The sequence below is a fragment of the Dendrobates tinctorius genome, unplaced genomic scaffold (assembly GCF_039654945.1).
Source record: "Dendrobates tinctorius isolate UK_male_01 unplaced genomic scaffold, ASM3965494v1 ptg000237l, whole genome shotgun sequence".
NCBI classification, from domain to species: Eukaryota; Metazoa; Chordata; class Amphibia; order Anura; family Dendrobatidae; genus Dendrobates; species Dendrobates tinctorius.
This window is the reverse complement of record NW_027361904.1, coordinates 7,617,730-7,639,997: the sequence shown is the minus strand read 5'-3', so window position 1 is coordinate 7,639,997 and position 22,268 is coordinate 7,617,730. Positions and strand designations below refer to the sequence as shown.

The following is a 22,268-nucleotide window of genomic DNA, read 5'->3' as shown; positions in this document are numbered from 1 at the left end:
TGTACAAGAATATAACTACTACAATACTGCCCCTATGTACAAGAATATAACTACTATAATACTGCTCCCAATGTACAAGAATATAACTACTATAATACTGCTCCTATGTACAAGAATATAACTACTATAATACTGCTCCCAATGTACAAGAATATAACTACTATAATACTGCTCCTATGTACAAGAATATAACTACTACAATACTGCCCCTATGTACAAGACTATAACTACTATAATACTGCCCCTATATACAAGAATATAACTACTATAATACTGCCCCTATGTACAAGAATATAACTACTATAATACTGCCCCTATGTACAAGAATATAACAACTATAATACTGCCCCTATGTACAAGAATATAACTACTATAATACTGCCCCTATGTACAAGAATATAACTACTATAATACTGCCCCTATGTACAAGAATATAACTACTATAATACTGCCCCTATGTACAAGAATATAACTACTATAATACTGCCCCTATGTACAAGAATATAACTCTATAATACTGCCCCTATGTACAAGAATATAACTCTATAATACTGCTCCTGATATGCCGCGCTCACAAGGAGGCGGGGCTTCGGCCCCGACGTCACTCCCTCCGGTACGGCGGTCCCTCAGGGGTCCCCGTCGGGTGCGCACGCGCAACTCTCGTCCCCGGGTCTCCTCCTCCATGCCACGTTTGCGCTTGCGCGCTCCTGTCAGTGCTGTATAGGGCTCGGTCCTCTCTATGGTATTGGAGGACCTGACCCGGAACCACTAGTGGTCATGTGCTTTCTGGCTAGGTCCTGACCCGAAACCAGTAGTAGTCATGTGCTATATCAGACGACCTCCCCCTAGGGGAGGTGCCTGATTATTGTTGTGCTTCCTGGCTGGGTCAGCTGTGTCCCAGCCTGGCTGTGCGCTGTTCTCAGGTCCTCTGCTCTGTCTGCTATTCTGTGGTGCTCCTAGCACTTGCTCTGAACCCTTGTTTCTTCATGCTCTGCCGTGCCTCCTGGCATTCACTCTATTCCTGTGTTCTGTTACTTGCTACACGCCTTATGTGCCCACGTGTACCCGTCTAGCACTACCCTGTACTCAGCACACTCCCTTGTACTCTCCTGTGTTCCCTAGTATCCTGCACCCTCCAGTCACACAGTCTCGTATCTCCTGTGAGCCGGCCGCCTGGTGCCAGCAGTCGTGGTATCGTATCCCCTGGGGCTTGCTCCTGACACTCCCTGTATAGGGGGTGGTCCTCACTAGGCTAGCTCGCCCTGGGAGGGTTGGTGCCGCGACCCAGAGGGTCCACTCCAGGAGTCGCTAACACTCTAACAGTATAATCAGGCCATGGACTCCGCTGGTACTGCGGCTTCCGTCCAAAAGGAGCTGACGTTCCTCCGGGAAAACCAGATTAGGATTATGGCATTTCTCAAGTCCATGGAGTCCGGTTTATCTGCCTCTCAGTCCTCTGAGCCTGGGAATGCTGCCCAGTTGGCTAGTCTCCAGCAGGAACTTGCGCAGCAACGCGACTCCCAGGCTCAGATTCTCAACTATATAGCGTCGGTAGATAATCGGCTCCTTTCCATACAATCTGCCCAGGCCATGCTTCCACACTCACTTCCGCGCCTATGCAAGCCACCCCGGTATAGTGGTGACCCTGTGTTGTGTCGCGGATTCTTGAACCAGTGTCGTTTGCATTTTGAGTTTTTGCCGCAGCATTACCCCACCGATCGTGCTAAAATAGCATTTATTGTTTCTCACTTAGAGGGTAAGGCGCTTGCGTGGGTGAATCCCCTTTGGGAGCGTAATGACCCGCTCGTCGCTCAGCTTTCCATCTTTTTGGACACTTTCCGTAAGGTGTTCGATGAGCCGGGTCGCCTTGCTTCCACCACCGAGTCCCTCTTTAATCTCCGTCAAGGTTCTCTATCGGTTGGACAATACGCGATATGTTTTCGCACTTTGTCCTCTGAGCTAGGTTGGAATAATGATGCCCTCGTAGGGGCCTTTTGGCGTGGTCTGTCCGGTCGGATCAAAGACGAACTGGCGGGCCGAGATACCCCTACCAATTTGGAGGATCTTATCTCTCTCGCGACACGCATTGATTTGCGCTTCCAGGAGCGCACCCGCGAGTCAGCCAGAGAGAGAGGGTCCTCTCGCCTCTCTTCGTCCACTCGCAGTTTTTCTCATCCGTCACCCGAGTTATCTGCGGCAGATCCGGTACCTGAGCCTATGCAGGTGGATCGCCTCCAGATAGCTCAACGGCGTCGTGTGAAAAGGCAGGCACAAGGGCTCTGTTTCTATTGTGGGGATGCCTCCCACTTTCTACGCTCATGTCCCAAGAGACCGGGGAAGTCTCTCCGCCTGGGACTGTTAAGTGAGGTCTCCCCAAGTGTATGTGATTCCTCTCTACCCCTGACCGTGCCTGTCTCCCTGAATTTTGGTTTCGAGACTTTTACTGTGAAAGCTATTGTGGACTCTGGCGCAGTGGGTAACTTTATTAGTCTCGAGGCAGTTAAGAAGTTTCGCATCCCTGTCAGATCCCTGGAGTCTCCTAGGTCAGTAGTTCCGGTCGACGATAAGCCCTTGCAGGACACCGTTAACCAGGTCACTGAGGAAGTTGAGTTGCAGATTGGCACATGTCATCGGGAGCGGATCTCCTTCTACGTATTGCCGACTTCGCCTCATACCCTTCTTCTTGGACTTCCTTGGTTACGTATTCATGGGCCGACCCTGGACTGGCAATCTGGTGATATACTCCGTTGGGGACCGTCCTGTCAAAAGAGTTGCCTGCTGTTCATTCATCCGAAGAACCCTGCTTGCTCGTCTTCGACGGTTATAGGTCCGCCGTCCACCATCCCGTCTGTGACTTGTGACATTGTCGAGAAGGAGGCTGAGAGTCAGTCTCCACATCCGTCAAGCATTCCGTCTGTGACTTGTGACATTGTCGAGAAGGAGGCTGAGAGTCAGTCTCCACATCCGTCAAGCATTCCGTCTGTGACTTGTGACATTGTCGAGAAGGAGGCTGAGAGTCAGTCTCCACATCATTCAAGCAACCGGTCTGTGACTTGTGACATTATCAACAGGGGGGCTGAGAGTCAGTCTCCACCTCCGTCAAGTGACCGTCCCAAGGTAATTACCGTGGCTTCCGTCAAGTTGACGCCCCAGCGTCCAGGGGAGACCTTTGTGTCTAAAGGTAACCGTAAAGGTGTGTTATCCTGGGGACATTCTTCTCCGGCTGCCGGTCATGTTGGTGCCAAGAGGACACTCTCCCGTTTATCCCACGATTACTGGTGGCCGTCTATTGCTCAGGACGTCAAAGACTTCGTGGCTGCTTGCCCATCGTGTGCCAAGAAGAAACTTCCCAAGCAACCATCCTCCGACTGCTCGCCTCCTAAGGATGAATTGACTTCCAATGACTGCACCACCATTTCGGCCTCCAAGCATGTCTGTGTGCCTCTGCCGGTTCGACCTGTCTCGGGGATACCTGCCTTCGACTCTCTGTCCGTGGAGTTCTCCAGGGTATGGCAGGAGACCGAATTTTCTCGTATTGAGACTCTGGATCTCATTGGTCCTCATGCAGTTAGGAAGTGTCTGGATCCCGCTCCTAGTGTCAAGGTGCTATTTTCCAGTTCTAGAGAGAGGGGGCTTAAAGGAGGGGGTACTGTTATGCCGCGCTCACAAGGAGGCGGGGCTTCGGCCCCGACGTCACTCCCTCCGGTACGGCGGTCCCTCAGGGGTCCCCGTCGGGTGCGCACGCGCAACTCTCGTCCCCGGGTCTCCTCCTCCATGCCACGTTTGCGCTTGCGCGCTCCTGTCAGTGCTGTATAGGGCTCGGTCCTCTCTATGGTATTGGAGGACCTGACCCGGAACCACTAGTGGTCATGTGCTTTCTGGCTAGGTCCTGACCCGGAACCAGTAGTAGTCATGTGCTATATCAGACGACCTCCCCCTAGGGGAGGTGCCTGATTATTGTTGTGCTTCCTGGCTGGGTCAGCTGTGTCCCAGCCTGGCTGCGCGCTGTTCTCAGGTCCTCTGCTCTGTCTGCTATTCTGTGGTGCTCCTAGCACTTGCTCTGAATCCTTGTTTCTTCATGCTCCGCCGTGCCTCCTGGCATTCACTCTATTCCTGTGTTCTGTTACTTGCTACACGCCTTATGTGCCCACGTGTACCCGTCTAGCACTACCCTGTACTCAGCGCACTCCCGTGTACTCTCCTGTGTTCCCTAGTATCCTGCACCCTCCAGTCACACAGTCTCGTATCTCCTGTGAGCCGGCCGCCTGGTGCCAGCAGTCGTGGTATCGTATCCCCTGGGGCTTGCTCCTGACACTCCCTGTATAGGGGGTGGTCCTCACTAGGCTAGCTCGCCCTGGGAGGGTTGGTGCCGCGACCCAGAGGGTCCACTCCAGGAGTCGCTAACACTCTAACAGCTCCTATGTACAAGAATATAACTACTATAATACTGCTCCTATGTACAAGAATGTAACTACTATAATACTGCCCCTATATACAAGAATATAACTACCATAATACTGCCCCCTATGTGCAAGAATATAACTACTATAATACTGCCTCCTATGTACAAGAATATAACTACTATAATACTGCCCCTATATACAATATAACTACTATAATACTGCCCCTATATACAAGAATATAACTACTATAATACTGCCCCTATGTACAAGAATATAACTACTATAATACTGCCCTCTATGTGCAAGAATATAACTACTATAATACTGCCCCTATGTACAAGAATATAACTACCATAATACTGCCCCCTATGTGCAAGAATATAACTACTATAATACTGCCCCTATATACAATATAACTACTATAATACTGCCCCTATGTACAAGAATATAACTACTATAATACTGCCCCTATGTACAAGAATATAACTACTATAATACTGCCCCTATATACAATATAACTACTATAATACTGCCCCTATATACAAGAATATAACTACTATAATACTGCCCCTATATACAAGAATATAACTACTATAATACTGCCCCTATGTACAAGAATATAACTACTATAATACTGTCCCTTATGTACAAGAATATAACTACTATAATACTGTCCCTTATGTACAAGAATATAACTACTATAATACTGCTCCTCTATACAAGAATATAACTACTATAATAGTATAGTATGTTTACCCCCTTGGAGATGATGGGGTTAAGGTTTGCTCCGACGTCTGGCGGTATTGCAGAGCAGTCAGCCGGCAGGATGAGAAGGAGAATGTCAGTGAGCCATAAACCCGCCGCAGTTTCACAGCCAGGTCCAAATGTTCTGCTTCCCATGTCTTTCCAATTTAATTAGTTTTATTGGCGCCGCAGTCACATGTGCTGCCAGACGAGCGGTAAGCCAATGCAATTAAAACCATGGCGGTTTTCTCAGGACGAGCTGTGTGACACAGGGGCGGCTCTGTGCCGCCTCTCGCTCGGTTAGCCGTCACGTTCTCCCGGACTGGTCGGTGTCACTTCTGCTGCCACATTACAGCGTGGGCGCCACTGATGTTTCCTATAGGATGGCGCTCCCCGGTAGGGGGGCACGGTTAGGAGACCTCTATATGACACGTTACCTATTGTGAACTCGTCGAAGCTGATGGTGGCCGAGCTCTTCCCCAGGGCGTTGGACGCCACGATGGTCACTTCATACTTGGTGGTGGAGAAGAGGCGGCTGTACTTGATGTGACATCGGTTTTTGGGGAAGGGGTCCCTCTCACAGTAGAGCTGGGTGGCGCCATGTCTGGAAGAAGACGAAAGAATATTTATCACCCCACTGATCCCAGAAAACAGGGGTACAGCGGAGGGGTCACTTACATATAGGAGCATCTGTAGACAAGTAGGATCACTCCCATCATCCCACGTCTCAATCCTAACAGCCCGTAGCAGTAAGAATTGGCGGATGATGAGGGTAACACATTATGTGTAAGACTGGATGATGGGGATAATTAACAAAAAGGAATGATACGAGTCACACATCCTCTATGGGATGATGGGAGTCATAATCCTCGCTATATCTTATGGGGGAACAGAGCTGTGAGATGATGGGAGTGATACGCCCTGTATACACGGATGAGCGCACAGCTCCTGGCATTCCTCTAATGCTCACGTTTTGGTAGGGGGTGTACATACTTAACAGTGATGTTGAAATAGTTGGGGATGTTGGTGGGACTCGGAAGATGCCAACTGCAGTAGAAGGAGGCCGGGTAGTTATTAGAGCGGCACATCAGCACCGGCTCCTTAGGAGGGTCTGCAAGAAAGAGAGGGAAGGCAAGGGTTAATCTCCGTAATATAATACACCGCTCTTTATTTGGACAGTGACACAAGTTTTGGCATTTTCAGGATTCACTACTGTCATGGCTAACGGCTCAAAGTGGCGACTCTCCGCTTCAATTTAAGGGGATTAATTGGAGGAAGGGTTCAGGAGTTACAGCTCTACAATATGGAGCTGCCTCTCGTTAAAGGGACCAAAAGTAATTAGACAATTATTAGACAATTAGACAATTATTTCAAAATGGGCTTTATCTTGTATCATCAATTAAGCAAGTAAAAGGTCTGGAGCTGATTCCAGTTGTGGCATTTGCATTTGAAAACTCTTAATGTGAACCCACAATATGAGAATAAAGGAGCTCTCAATGGAGGAGAAACAGACCATCATTAGGCTGAAAAAAAAAGAAGAAATCCATCAGAGAGAGGAAAAATGTTAGGAGTGGTCAAATCAACAGTCTGGGATAATCTGCAAAAGAAAGCGCCCTGGTTAGCTGGGAACTCAAAAATGCCTGAACGTCCACAAAGACACAAGTGGTGCATGATTGCAGAATACTTTCCATGGTGAAGAAAACTCCTTCACAACATCCACCCTAAGTGAAGACCACTCTCCAGGAAGTTGATGTCTCAGTATCTAAGTCCATCATACAGAGAAGACTTCACTGAGAGCAGATACTGAGGGGTCACCACAAGGTGCAAACCATTAATCAGTCATAAAATAGAAAGGCCAGATTAGACATTGACAAAAAATCATCTAAAGAAGCCGCCCAAAGTCTGGAGAAGATGAAGTCATGATCCTTGGCACATCCTGTGTAACACATGGTGGAGGTGGTGTGATGGCACGGCATGCATGGCTTCCAAAGGCACAGGGTTACCAGTGGTTATTGATAATGTGGCTGAAGACAGAAGCAGGGGGATGAATCCTGTGTGCACAGGGAGATACTTTCTACTCTGATTCACCCAAATACAGCAAGGTTGTTTGGACAACGCTTCACAGGACAGATGGACAATGACCCAAAACATCCTGCAAAAGCAAAGAAGTGGAATGGTCTGCAAAGGGCTAGTCCTCACCAGATCTCAGGCCCATTGAACAGAATTTCACAGGAAGAAGACAAAAGGCAGTAAGAGTCACAAACCAGTGAGAACTGAAGTCACTACAGTAAAGGTGGCAAAGCTTCACACAGAAGGAGACCAGCGATGGTGACAGCCATGGACACCAGACTTCAAGCCATCATTGCTGCAAAGCCTCACACCGGAGGAGACCTGCAATGGTGACAGCCATAGACTTCAGGCCGACATTATACAAAGCCTCACACAGGAGGAGACCAGCGATGGTGACGGCTATGGCCACCAGACTTCAGGCCGTCACTATACAAAGTCTCACACAGGAGGAGACCAGCAATGGTGACGGCTATAGCCAGCAGACTTCAGGCCGTCACTATATAAAGCCTCACACAGGAGGAGACCAGCAATGGTGACGGCTATGGCCACCAGACTTCAGGCCATCATTATACAAAGCCTCACACAGAAGGAGACCAGCGATGGTGACAGCCATGGACACCAGACTTCAAGCCGTCATTGCTGCAAAGCCTCACACTGGAGGAGACCTGCAATGGTGAAGGCCATGGACTTCAGGCCGTCATTATACAACATCGACACCAGACTTCAAGCCGTCATTGCTGCAAAGCCTCACACTGGAGGAGACTTGCAATGGTGACGGCCATGGACTTCAGGCCGTCATTATACAAAGCCTCACACAGGAGGAGACCAGCGATGGTGACGGCTATGGCCACCAGACTTCAGGCCGTCACTATACAAAGCCTCACACAGGAGGATACCAGCAATGGTGACGGCTATGGCCACCAGACTTCAGGCCATCATTATACAAAGCATCATGCAGAAGGAGACCAGCGATGGTGACGGCTATGGATACCAGACTTTAGACCGTCATTATATCAAGCCTCACACAGGAGTAATCCATCGATGGTGATGTAAATGGCCTCCATACAGCAGGTCGTCTTTGCTGTAAATCCTGACTCCGGAGGACACCAGTGATGTTGATGGCCATGACCACCAGACGTCAAGCCGTCATTGCTGAAAAGCCTCACACAGGAGGAGACCAGCGATGGTGACGGCTATGGCCACCAGTCTTTAGGCCGTCATTATATAAAGCCTCACACAGGAGGACACCAGTGATATTGATGGCCATGACCACCAGTTGTCAAGCTGTCATTGCTGAAAAGCCTCACACAGGAGGAAACCATCGATGGTGATGTACATGACCTCCAGACTGCAGGTCGTTTTTGCTGCAAAGCTTCACACCGGAGGACACCAGAGATGGTGATGGCCATGGCCACCAGACTTCAAGCAGTCATTGCTGCAAAGCCTCACACTGGAGGAAACCAGCAATGGTGACTGCCATTGCCACCAAACTTCAAGCCATCATTGCTGCAAAGCCTCACACCAAAAGGCTACAGCGATGGTGACGGCCATGGTCACCAGACTTGTGACTGCCATGGCCACCAAACTTCAAGCTGTCATTGCTGCAAAGCCTCACACTGGAGGAAACCAGCGATGGTGACTGCCATGGTCACAAGACTTCAAGCCGTCATTGCTGCAAAGCCTCACACTGGAGGAAACCAGCGATGGTGACTGCCATGGTCACAAGACTTCAAGCCGTCATTGCTGCAAAGCCTCACACTGGAGGAAACCAGCGATGGTGACTGCCATGGTCACAAGACTTCAAGCAGTCATTGCTGCAAAGCCTCACACTGGAGGAAACCAGCGATGGTGACTGCCACGACCTCCAAACTTCAAGTTGTCAATGCTGCAAAGCTTCACACAGTAAAATTCAATCAAGTTTATTATATAGACATATAAGACAACAGAATCATAATAATAATTAATCAAGGACAAAGTTAAAAAATTCATGTCACAGATGCAATATACACATAGTCCACCTATATTCTAGTGGTGGGAAGGAACAAGAAGCAGCAGCAGAATGGCTAAAAAGTGCAAGTGCATATAGCTAATAGGTATTCCATATAATAATATAATTAGATGGAGACCAAAACATCAACCATCCCATGCTGCCCACGTATGGATAATAATAAGAAAAAGTACTAATTAAATAAAAAGTCAAGCAGCAGCTAAATGGGATGGTGAGAGAAAGAGTCACCACCAAAAAAAAGTGCGTCACTGAAAGTGAAAGTAATCACCCTGCAACATGCTGAAGCCTGCTCTTACCCATGATCACCACTCGGGGACACCGTGTATGTAGCCCCCAACGCGCGTTTCGTGAAACTTGCACTTTTTAGCTATTCTGCGGCTGCTTCTTGTTCCTTCCCACCACTAGAATATAGGTGGACTATGTGTATATTGCATCTGTGACAACAATTTTTTTACTTTTTCCTTGTTTAATTATTATTATTATGATTCTGTTGTCTTATATGTCTATTTAATACACTTGATTGAATTTTACTGTGTGAAGCTTTGCAGCACTGACGACTTGAAGTCTGGTGACCATGGCTGTCACCATCGCTATACTATGGGATGTATTTTTTGCCCCCTTTTTTCTGTTGTGAAAGGTATATGCTATGGGAGGAGAGTCCTGAGCTATTATAGCCCCCACCACCACTTGTAATTGGGTATGACTGTAAAAATTGATCTGGTATGATTTCTGTTCTTAAGATATCATCCTTAAGGCTTCACACAGGAGGACACCAACAATGGTGACGGCCATGGCCACCAGACTTCAGGCCGTCATTGCTGCGGAGGATTCTCGACAAAGGGTTAAATATCAACATTTTACTTATTGGTAAAGTTAATTTGTCCAATTACTTTTGAGCCCCCTCCTGCATGGTATAACACTCCGCGCACCGCTCTGCGGCATTACTGACTATTACTAGATAGATCTTTACATTCTGAGATCATTTATCTCTTTTTATTAAAAGCCGATTTTTCCTAAGGTAACAAAACAATTTAATAAACTTTCTTTCCATCGATCGCAGTCGACGCTCAGAGACCATTTTCTCGTGATTTGTTGGGATCTGAGCCGTTCTTTCTGCCGCTTCGGACACGTTCTCTGTATTGTAAAACTCTCATTTCTGTATTTCTTGGATATTTTCGTGACGAATCCTTCCGAGCCGCAATCCCCATCATGTGAGGCAGAGGGGAGTAAGAGGAATAAACGCTTTTTAGCGTCTAGTGAGACGTTCTGGAAAGTTGTGGTTCACTTCATGTGTTACTTCCTTGTGACTGCTGTGAAATCGGACACAAACAATACATCCAAGCCCTGCCGCTCCCTCCGCTCTCCTCTCAGTGTTAGACATGGCAGCAGGAGCGGCAGAGATCAGAAAAGATTGAATCTATGTCCTCTGGGACGGCAGAGAAAACTGACTGCGGTTAGGAAGGAAAGCACATGAAAGCATGCAGAGATCCAGGACGGCTAAGGCTGGCTGCACATTAGCGTGTGATCCGCATTCGTCATGCGCACATATATTTAACATGGTGTTCGCAGGGACATGCGTTGGCATGCTTTTGTGTACACATGCGTCGTTTTGCGGTGTGCGGATGAGTGCGTAAAAAAACACATGACGGTCTATGGGAACGCATTGGTACGCAAGGACGTGCGTATGCATGTGTTCGATACGCATGCGTTTTTCAAAATGTAAATAGAAATCCCATGGGACACGCCAGGTGTCATATCGAACGCATGCGCATAAACAACGCAAACGCATGCAAAAACGCATACAAACGCATGAACACGCAGCGCTTTTACACGCATCATCTTACACATGACGGAAAAAACGCTGCGTGCATGCGTTTTTGCATGCGTTTGCGCTTATGGATGATACTCTGCAGACTCAAACACTAATGTGAACCTAGCCTCAGTATGGCAGCAGCAACCTGACCTCACTCCTAGCATGTATTACTCAGGTGACGTAGACCTCACATCCAGCCCATAATTCTGGGAGAGACAGACCGCACATCCAGCATGTATTACTGGAAAAAAACAGAGTTTTAATCCAGCCTTTATTACTGGGAGAGACATGTAGACCTCATATCCAGCCTATATTACCTGGAAAGACACACAGACGTCACATCCAGCCTATATTACTGTGACACGCACAGACCTCACATCCAGCCTATATTACTGTGACACGCACAGACCTCACATCCAGCCTATATTACTGTGACACGCACAGACCTCACATCCAGCCTATATTACTGGGAGACACGCAGCCCTCACATCCAGCCTATATTGCTGGGAGACACGCAGCCCTCACATCCAGCCTATATTACTGGGAGACACGCAGCCCTCACATCCAGCCTATATTACTGGGAGACACGCAGCCCTCACATCCAGCCTATATTACTGTGACACGCACAGACCTCACATCCAGCCTATATTACTGTGACACGCACAGACCTCACATCCAGCCTATATTACTGGGAGACACGCAGCCCTCACATCCAGCCTATATTGCTGGGAGACACGCAGCCCTCACATCCAGCCTATATTGCTGGGAGACACGCAGCCCTCACATCCAGCCTATATTACTGGGAGACACGCAGCCCTCACATCCAGCCTATATTACTGTGACACGCACAGACCTCACATCCAGCCTATATTACTGTGACACGCACAGACCTCACATCCAGCCTATATTACTGTGACACGCACAGACCTCACATCCAGCCTATATTGCTGTGACACGCACAGACCTCACATCCAGCCTATATTACTGTGACACGCACAGACCTCACATCCAGCCTATATTGCTGTGACACGCACAGACCTCACATCCAGCCTACATTACTGGGAGACACGCAGCCCTCACATCCAGCCTATATTGCTGGGAGACACGCAGCCCTCACATCCAGCCTATATTACTGGGAGACACGCAGCCCTCACATCCAGCCTATATTACTGGGAGACACGCAGCCCTCACATCCAGCTTATATTACTGGGAGAGAGACAAAATCCTCTCATCCAACTTATATTACTGGGAGACACACAGACCTCACATCCAGCCTATATTACTGGGAGACACACAGACCTCACATCCAGCCTATATTACTGGGAGACACACTGTCACGGTCACGCGTGGCTGAACACAGCGCCTCCAGCAGGGCGGATTTAGATGACACGCATGACCCAGGATTAAATAATAAAATGTGCAGCTGGTTACGCCGCCTCCAACAGGCGAATTTTGGAAATACACGTATGTCTGGAAACCCCGCCTCCAGTAAGGCGAATTTAAACAATAAAAGGGAAAACCTGGGTAACAATAACAATGGTGGCCCTGCGATAGGGAATGGGGAAGTGGAGACCTCCTGCACTCCCCTGAGTCAGTGTCTCTACACTCCTAACGATCCCTAGGCCGGTTCCGCACCGGGCGCCGATCAGGAACCTAAAAACCCTGACTCGCCCTGCACCTAAACGCTCACTAGTAAAAGTGGACGGTGCGGAAACTAATCCCACCACTGCACTAAAACACACATAAAGAAAAGAGACAAAACAGGGAAACACCACTTAGCTTTGCTCTGTTGCTTACGCTCCCAGCAACAGAGCCCACCACCTGCATGCATCTTTTCCTCCGACCGGATCCAACATCATAGTGCAGCCTTGGAGCAAACAGAGTCCACCACCTGCGTGCAGCTGCCAGAAACAGAGTCCAGCATATGAGTCCAGCTTTCCAGCAAAAGAGTCCAGCATCTTGAGTCCAGCTTTCCAGCAACCGAGTCCAGCATATTGAGTGCAGCTCTACACCATAGCTGCCACTCCACAGAGCCATGCAAGAACTCCTTGCAGACACCATAGCTGCAACTCCACCAAGCCATGCCAGCCCTCCTCGCAGACACCATAGCTGCCACTCCAGGACTCTCACTGAGCTGCCTGGGACTCTCCTTCAGCTCCATCCTTCACCCAGGCTTGCTTGTAACTGAGGACTAATCACCAACAGTGATTACCACACCTGACACTCTTTTATAGAGCAATCACACCTGTTTTATAATTACGTAAACAAAACTAAAGTAACCAAAGTGCTATAACGCTCACCACCACCGGGGGGGGGGCAAATTTAGAACAAAAGACACCACATTGCAATCATCCTAATGGCCACTGGGGGGAAACTAGAACTGAAACACACAGCCAAAGGAAAAAAAAAGGTTAATTGTGTATTATCTCTGTCATATCCAACCTGGATAATGACAGTACCCTCCCGTTAATGAGGGGCCTCTGGACCCTCAAGACCACTCCTCATTAGGGAACCACCTACAGCGGGGACGCCCAGATCCAGAGTTCACCCCAACCACTACCTGACACTTCAGGTTAATGATAAACGCACCGCTGGTATAGGCAATGTATGTTCTGGAGGCACCACACATCTCCAAAGCGCCGACCTGGGGAACGAGTTATATATGTGTATGTTTGGTATGAGCTGGTAAGACTCCACAACACACTCCCACTAGATTTTTTTTGGTGGGACCCATACACACTTGTTCACACACAGGTCCGGACCTGAACGTTTATTGCCACACATTCGTTTGTCAATAATCGGGGAACTCTCTCTGGGATTGACAACAGAGGCGTCCCCCTGTGTCACCACACTCACCTCTCACCCCCGCACTTCACCAAGGGAACACCACCCTGCAACCCTTTACACCACGAGGTCTGCGCCTCCCAGGGTTGGCTAGTGGCGAGGGTTGAGATTTGCCCCTACTCACCCGCAGCACACCTGCTGCTCACACCGGAGAGGGAGGGGCCTGGGATATGGAGGAAAAATACACTCCCTGGTCGCCTTCAGCCACACGACCAGGAGGGGGCGGCTTCTTCGGTGGTATGGAAGATTTGGCGTGAGCCCCGTGGACTATAACAACAGTCTGCTCACTACCGGGACGTACCCCTTCACCTCGGGGAACCCCAGACAGCACCATGGGGACACCAACTCCACCCACCTGTCTGGGTGCATCCGCCTGTATGAGCAAGTCCCGCTCCCCAGCAGCGACTCTAGGGGGCTTCATTGCCAGCCGCTATTTGATTTTCCGGTTGAGTCAGAGGGAAGGCCCCAGACCCTGATTACTGCTGCTGGAACTGCTTCAACACACCATGCAGCTCCTCACTTACCCTAGTGAGGCCCAGCAGCAATTGCTCACATGTCTGAACATGGCCAAAGGCTCACCAGAAAAATATGTATGGGTTGGTGATAATGTCACGGTCACGCGTGGCTGGACACAGCGCCTCCAGCAGGGCGGATTTAGATGATACGCGTGACCCTGGATACACCGCCTCCAGTTGGGCAAATTTAAATAATAAAACGTGCAGCTGGATACGCCGTCTCCAACAGGCGAATTTCGGAAATACACGTATGTCTGGAAACCCCACCTCCAGTAAGGTGAATTTAAACAATAAAAGGGAAAACCTGGGTAACAATAACAATGGTGGCCCTGCGATAGGGAACGGGGAAGTGGAGACCTCCTGCACTCCCCTGAGTCAGTGTCTCTACACTCCTAACGATCCCTAGGCTGGTTCCGCAACGGGCGCCGATCAGGAACATAAAAACCCTACACCATAGCTGCCACTCCAACAAGCCATGCAAGAACTCCTTGCTGACACCATATCTGCAACTCCACCAAGCCATGCCAGCACTCCTCGCAGACACCATAGCTGCCACTCCAGGACTCTCACTGAGCTGCCTGGGACTCTCCTTCAGCTCCATCCTTCACCCAGGCATGCTTGTAACTGAGGACTAATCACCAACAGTGATTACCACACCTGACACTCTTTTATAGAGCAATCACACCTGTTTTATAATTACGTGCACAAAACTAAAGTAACCAAAGTGCAATGACACTCACCACCACAGGGGGCAAATTTAGAACAAAAGACACCACAGTGCAATCATCCTAATGGCCACCAAGGGGAAACTAGAACTGAAACACACAGCCAAGGAAAAAAAAAGGTTACTTGTGCATTATCTCTGTCATATCCAACCTGGATCATGACACACACAGACCTCACATACAGCCTATATTACTAGGAGACACACAGACATCACATCCAGCTTATATTACTGGAGAAGACACGCAGACCTCACATCCAGCCTATATTACTGGGAGACACACAGACCTCACATCCAGCCTACATTACTGGGAGACACACAGACCTCATATCTAGCTTATAGCTTATATTACTGGAGGAAACACACAAATCTCACATCCAACCTATATTACTGGGAGAGACACACAGACCTCACATCCAGCCAACATTACTGGGAGACACACAGACCTCATATCTAGCTTATATTACTGGAGGAAACACACAAACCTCACATCCAGCCTACAGTTGTGGCCAAAAGTATTGAGACCCCTGCAATTCTGTCAGATAATACTCAGTTTCTTCCTGAAAATGATTGCAAACACAAATTCTTCGGTATTATTATCTTCATTTAATTTGTCTTAAATGAAAAAACATAAAAGAGAATTAAGCAAAAAGCAAAACATTGATCATTTCACACAAAACTCCAAAAATGGGCCAGACAAAAGTATTGGCACCCTCAGCCTAATACTTGGTTGCACAACCTTTAGCCAAAATAACTGCGACCAACCGCTTCCGGTAACCATCAATGAGTTTCTTACAATGCTCTGCTGGAATTTTAGACCATTCTTCTTTGGCAAACTGCTCCAGGTCCCTGATATTTGAAGGGTGCCTTCTCAAAACTGCCATTTTTAGATCTCTCCACAGGTGTTCTATGGGATTCAGGTCTGGACTCATTGCTGGCCACCTTAGAAGTCTCCAGTGCTTTCTCTCAAACCATTTTCTAGTACTTTTTGAAGTGTGTTTTGGGTCATTGTCCTGCTGGAAGACCCATGACCTCTGAGGGAGACCCAGCTTTCTCACACTGGGCCCTACATTATGCTGCAAAATTTGTTGGTAGTCTTCAGACTTCATAATGCCATGCACACGGTCAAGCAGTCCAGTGCCAGAGGCAGCAAAGCAACCCCAAAACATCAGGGAACCTCCGCCATGTTTGACTGTAGGGACCGTGTTCTTTTCTTTGAATGCCTCTTTTTTTCTCCTGTAAACTCTATGTTGATGCCTTTGCCCAAAAAGCTCTACTTTTGTCTCATCTGACCAGAGAACATTCTTCCAAAATGTTTTAGGCTTTTTCAGGTAAATTTTGGCAAACTCCAGCCTGGCTTTTTTTATGTCTCGGGGTAAGAAGTGGGGTCTTCCTGGTTCTCCTACCATACAGTCCCTTTTCATTCAGATGCCGACGGATAGTACGGGTTGACACTGTTGTACCCTCGGACTGCAGGGCAGCTTGAACTTGTTTGGATGTTAGTGGAGGTTCTTTATCCAACATCCGCACAATCTTGTGTTGAAATCTCTTGTCAATTTTTCTTTTCCGTCCACATCTAGGGAGGTTAGCCACCGTGCCATGGGCTTTACACTTCTTGATGACACTGCGCACGGTAGACACAGGAACATTCAGGTCTTTGGAGGTTGACTTGTAGCCTTGAGATTGCTCCGACTCCAACTCCGACTCCGACTCCACGACTCCGACTCCCACACATATTGCTTATATTTAAGTGAAAAATTTATTGTAGTACAATGTGAACCTCAGACATTTAATCATTTTTATGATCCAATAATCAAGATATTTAGATAGAACAGAATATATATTGGTGTACTACCCGGCTTTCATTCTTTTTGGTACAGATAAGATATGGAGACAGATATGGATAAATGGATATATAGATAGAGCAGATTTCTAATCTGCTTTTGCTATTGAAAACATTATCTATGAGCTCAAAAACCTTTCAGGTGATGCAGTTTTTAAAAAAATGATCAGCTTTTGCAGCTGAAAAACGTATCCTCAAAAAACACAGGAAAAACGCTGTGTGTGAATGCAGCCTTAGATCAGGAATATAACAGCCATTTATAAGACATTTCATAACTTTCCCAAACTCCTATGAAAAAATATTCAGCACATCCTGCATTGAATTACTGTACCCAATTTATTATATATTTTAGGAGTCGGAGTCGGTCCATTTTATACCGACTCCAACTCCGATTCCGACTCCACCAAAATGAGCACCGACTTCGACTCCGACTCCGACTCCACAGCCCTGCGTCCAGGTTAAAAACTATTTATCCCACAGACATGGATTGCGGCGTGTGACAGAACGACAGACAGGTATGGTATATTGTTGTTTTTTTCATTTTAGTTTTATTACAGGAGAACGAGGGCTTTGGTGGAATAGGTGTTTAACCCCTTCACGACCTGTGACACAGCGTATGCGTCATGAAAGTCGGTGCCAATCCGACCTATGACGCATACCCTGTGTCATGAATTCAAAGCCCCCCTGCGGGTCGGGTGACCGGGGTCAATGAAAGGTCACCTGACCCGCAGATACAGGGGGCTTTGTAATTCACCACAGGGGGCGTGGCTTCGCCCCCACGTGGCTACGATCGCTCTGATTGGCTGTTAAAAGTGAAACAGCCAATCAGAGCGATAGTAATATTTCATCAATGAAAATTGATGAAATACTACAATCCAGCCATGGCCGATGCTGTAGTAGCATCGGACATGGCTGGAGACACCGATTCAACCCCCCCCACCGGCGATCGCCCCCCGCAACTGAATGACAGCGGCGATCTGCCGCCGCTGTCATCATCTGCCCCCCCTCCCATTCCCTCCGCTCCCCGCCAGCTTCCGATAACCCCCTCACCCACTCTCACCGCCCCCTGCATCTTCTAAGTCCCCCCGTCGCTCCCGGTGTCTGGCGGGTCCGGTTCATGTGCGCCGCCATCTTGGAAAATGGCGGGCGCATGCGCAGTGCGCCCGCCCGAATCTGCCATCTGCAGATTCCATTATTTCATTTTGATCACTCTAACAGTGATCAAAATGAAATAAAAAGTAAATGAACCCCCGATTATCACCCCCATAGGTAGGCATAACTAATAAAATAAAGAAAATATTTTTATTTTTCCATTAGGGTTAGGGTTGGAAAGAGGGTTAGGGTTGGAAAGAGGGTTAGGGTTAGGGTTGGAAAGAGGGTTAGGGTTGGAAAGAGGGTTAGGGTTAGGGTTGGAAAGAGGGTTAGGGTTGGAAAGAGGGTTAGGGTTGGAAAGAGGGTTAGGGTTGGAATTAGGGTTAAGGTTGGAATTAGGGTTAGGCTTGTGGTTAGTGTTATGGTTAGTGTTGGGGTTAGGGGTTTGTTGGGGTTAGGGTTATGGATAGGGTTGGGATTGGGGTTAGGGATGTGTTGGGGTTAGGACTGTGGTTAGGGATGTGTTGGGGTTAGGGTTGGAGTTAGAATTATGGGGTTTCCACTGTTTAGGCACATCAGGGGGTCTCCAAACGCGACATGGTGCAACCATTGATTCCAGCCAATTTTGCGTTCAAAAAGTCAAACGGTGCTCCCTCCCTTCCAAGCCCCGACGTGTGCCCAAACAGTGGTTTACCCCCACATATGGGGTATCAGCGTACTCAGGAAAAATTGCACAACAACTTTTGGGGACTAATTTTTCACGTCTCCGCATTATAAACGTCTGTGAAGCACTTGGGGGTTGAAAGTGCTCACCATACATCTACATAAGTTCCTTGGAAGGTCTAGTTTCCAAAATGGGGTCACTTGTGGGGGGTTTCCACTGTTTAGGCACATCAGGGGCTCTGCAAACGTAATGACGACCGCAGACTATTCCATCAAAGTCTGCATTTCAAAACGTCACTACTTCCATTTCGAGCCCTGACGTGTGCCCAAACAATGGTTCCCCCACACATATGGGGTACCAGCGTACTCAGGACAAACTGGACAACAACTTTTGGGGTCCAATTTCTCCTGTTACCATTGTGAAAATAAAAAATTGCGGGCTAAAAAATCATTTTTTGAGGAAAAAAAAAGATTTTTTATTTTCATGGCTCTGCGTTATAAACTTCTGTGAAGCACTTCGGGGTTCAAGGTGCTCACCACACATCTAGGCAAGTTCCTTATGGGGTCTAGTTTCCAAAATGGGGTCACTTGTGGGGGGTTTCCACAGTTTAGGTACATCAAGGGCTCTGCAAATGTAACATGACACCTGCAGACCATTCCATCAAAGTCTGCATACCAAAACGTCACTACTTCCCTTCCGAGCCCTGACGTGTGCCCATACAGTGGTCATCCCCCACATATGGGGTATCAGCGTACTCAGGACAAACTGGACAACAACTTTTGGGGTCCAATTTCTCCTGTTACCCTTGTGAAAAAAAAAAATTGCGTGCTAAAAAAAAATCATTTTTTTTGAGGGAAAAAAAATGATTTTTTATTTTCACGGCTCTGCGTTATAAACTTCTGTGAAGCCCTTGTGGGTTCAAAGTTCTCACCACACATCTAGATAAGTTCCTTGGGGGTCTAGTTTCCAAAATGGGGTCACTTGTGGGGGGTTTCTACTGTTTAGGCACACAGGGGCTCAGCAAATGTAACATGACGCCCGCAGACCATTCCATCAAAGTCAGCATTTCAAAATGTCACTACTTCCCTGCTGAGCCCCAACGTGTGCCCAAACAGTGGTTCCCCCCCACACATGGGGTACCAGCGTACTCAGGACAAACTGGACAACAACTTTTGGGGTCCAATTTATCCTAGTACCCTTGTGAAAATAAAAAATTGCCAACTAAAAAATTTTTTTTTAGGAAAAAAAAGATTTTTTATTTTCACTGCTCTGCATTATAAACTTCTGTGAATCACCTGGGGGATCAAAGTGCTCACTATGCATCTAGATAAGTTCCTTAGGGGGTCTAGTTTCCAAAATGGGGTAATTTGTGGGGGAGCTCCAAAGTTTAGGCACACAGGGGCTCTCCAAACACGACATGGTGTCCGCTAACGATTGGCGCTAATTTTCATTTCAAAAAGTCAAATGGCGCTCATTCCCTTCTGCGCCCTGCCGTGCACCCAAACAGTGCCCCCTCCCCACATATGGGGTACCAGCGTACTCAGGACAAACTGGACAACAACTTTTGTGGTCCAATTTCTCCTGTTACCCTTGTGAAAATAAAAAATAGCGTGCTAAAAATCATTTTTGAGGAAAAAAAAATTATTTTTTATTTTCACTGCTCTATGTTATAAACTTTTGTGAAGCACTTGGGGGTTCAAAGTGCTCACTACACATCTAGATAAGCTCCTTAAGGGGTCTAGTTTCCAAAATGGTGTCACTTGTGGGGGAGCTCCAATGTTTAGGCACACAGGGGCTCTCCAAACGCGACATGGTGTCCGCTAACGACTGGAGCTAATTTTCCATTCAAAAAGTCAAATGGTGCTCCTTCCCTTCCGGGCCCTGCCGTGCACCCAAACAGTGGTTTATGACCACATATGAGGTATCGGTGTACTCAGGAGAAATTGCCCAACAAATTTTAGGATCCATTTTATCCTGTTGCCCATGTGAAAATGAAAAAACTGAGGCTAAAAGATAATTTTTGTGAAAAAAAAGTACTTTTTTTTTTTTACGGATCAATTTGAGAAGCACCTGGGGGTTCAAAGTGCTCACTATGCATCCAGATAAGTTCCTTGGGGGGTCTAGTTTCCAAAATGGGCTCACTTGTGGGGGAGCTCCAGTGTTTAGGCACACAGCGACTCTCCAAACACAACATGGCAAGCGCTGAATATTCCAGCATATTTTCCATTCAAAAAGTCAAATGACGCTCCTTCCCTTCCGGGCCCTGCCGTGCGCCCAAACAGTGGTTTATGACCACATATGAAGTATTGGTGTGCTCAGGAGAAATTGCCCAAAAAATTTTAGGATCCATTTTATCCTGTTGCCCATGTGAAAATGAAAAAATTGATGCTGAAAGAAAATTTGTGTTGGAAAAATTAAAATGTCCATTTTTTCCTTTCACATTGCTTTAGCTGCTGTGAAGCACCTGAAGGGTTAATAATCTTCTTGAATGTGGTTTTGAGTAGCTTGAGGGGTGCAGTTTTTAGAATGGTGTCACTTTTGGGTATTTTCTGCCATATAGACCCCTCAAAGTGACTTCAAATGTGAGGTGGTCCGTAAAAAAAAATGGTTTTGTAAATTTTGTTGTAAAAATGAGAAATCACTGGTCAACTTTTAACCCTTATAACTTCCTAACAAAAAAAATTTTGCTTCCAAAATTGTGCTGATGTAAAGTAGACATGTGGGAAATGTTATTTAGTAACTATTTTGTGTCACGTCACTCTCTAGTTTAACAGAATAAAAATTCAAAATTTGAAAATTGCGAAATTTTCAAATTTTTACCAAATTTCTGATTTTTTCACAAATAAACGCAAAAATTATCAACCTAAAATTACCACTATCATGAAGCCCAATATGTCACGAAAAAACAATCTCAGAATCGCTAGGATGCGTTGAAGCGTTCCAGAGTTATTACCTCATAAAGGGACACTGGTCAGAATTGCAAAAAATGGCCAGGTCATTAAGGTCAAAATAGGCTGGGTCATGAAGGGGTTAAATAAAAATGGAAAACTGTGGTTAGTCTTATTTCTCATAAAGGACTTTATTCTGGATGTCTTTATTTACCATACAACTATAGGATTAGTAATGGATAGGTGTCTTATAGACGTCCCTCCATTACTAAGCCATTGGCTTGATGTCACCTGACAATACAAAGGTGACATCAACCCCACAAAAATGAACCCCACTTGCCACCGCTACAGGGCAAGTTGGAAGAGCCGGGCAAAGCGCTAGAATTGGCGCATCTAATAGATGTGCCTTTCCTGGGTAGCTGCAGGCTGCTATTCTTAGGATGGGGGGGTCAATATCCATTGCCCCTTACCAGCCTGAGAATACCAGCCCCCACCTGTCTGTTTTAGAAAGGCTGGTTGTTGAAAACGGGGGGAACCCCATGCCATTATTTATTTCAATAATTAAAAAAAAAAAAACAGTGTGGGGACCCCTCTATTCTTGATAACCAGCCTTGCTAAAGCTGACAGCTGAGGGTTGCAGCTCCAAGCTGTGAGTTTTGC

The 22,268-nt window shown here is 47.2% G+C and overlaps 1 protein-coding gene across 3 annotated transcripts in view; it reads right to left on the bottom strand.

Moving 5' to 3' along the window:
• The window catches only part of CNTFR (ciliary neurotrophic factor receptor), a 483,759-nt gene that overhangs the window by 75,822 nt on the left and 385,669 nt on the right, over nucleotides 1-22,268 (bottom strand). For all 3 annotated transcript variants that reach the window (XM_073556707.1, XM_073556705.1, XM_073556706.1), the window contains 2 exons: nucleotides 6,141-6,258; nucleotides 5,585-5,751 (listed from right to left, as the gene is read on the bottom strand). In XM_073556707.1, the coding sequence (XP_073412808.1) occupies nucleotides 5,585-5,751; nucleotides 6,141-6,258 (285 nt within the window). The remainder of the gene's footprint in view (nucleotides 1-5,584; nucleotides 5,752-6,140; nucleotides 6,259-22,268) is intronic.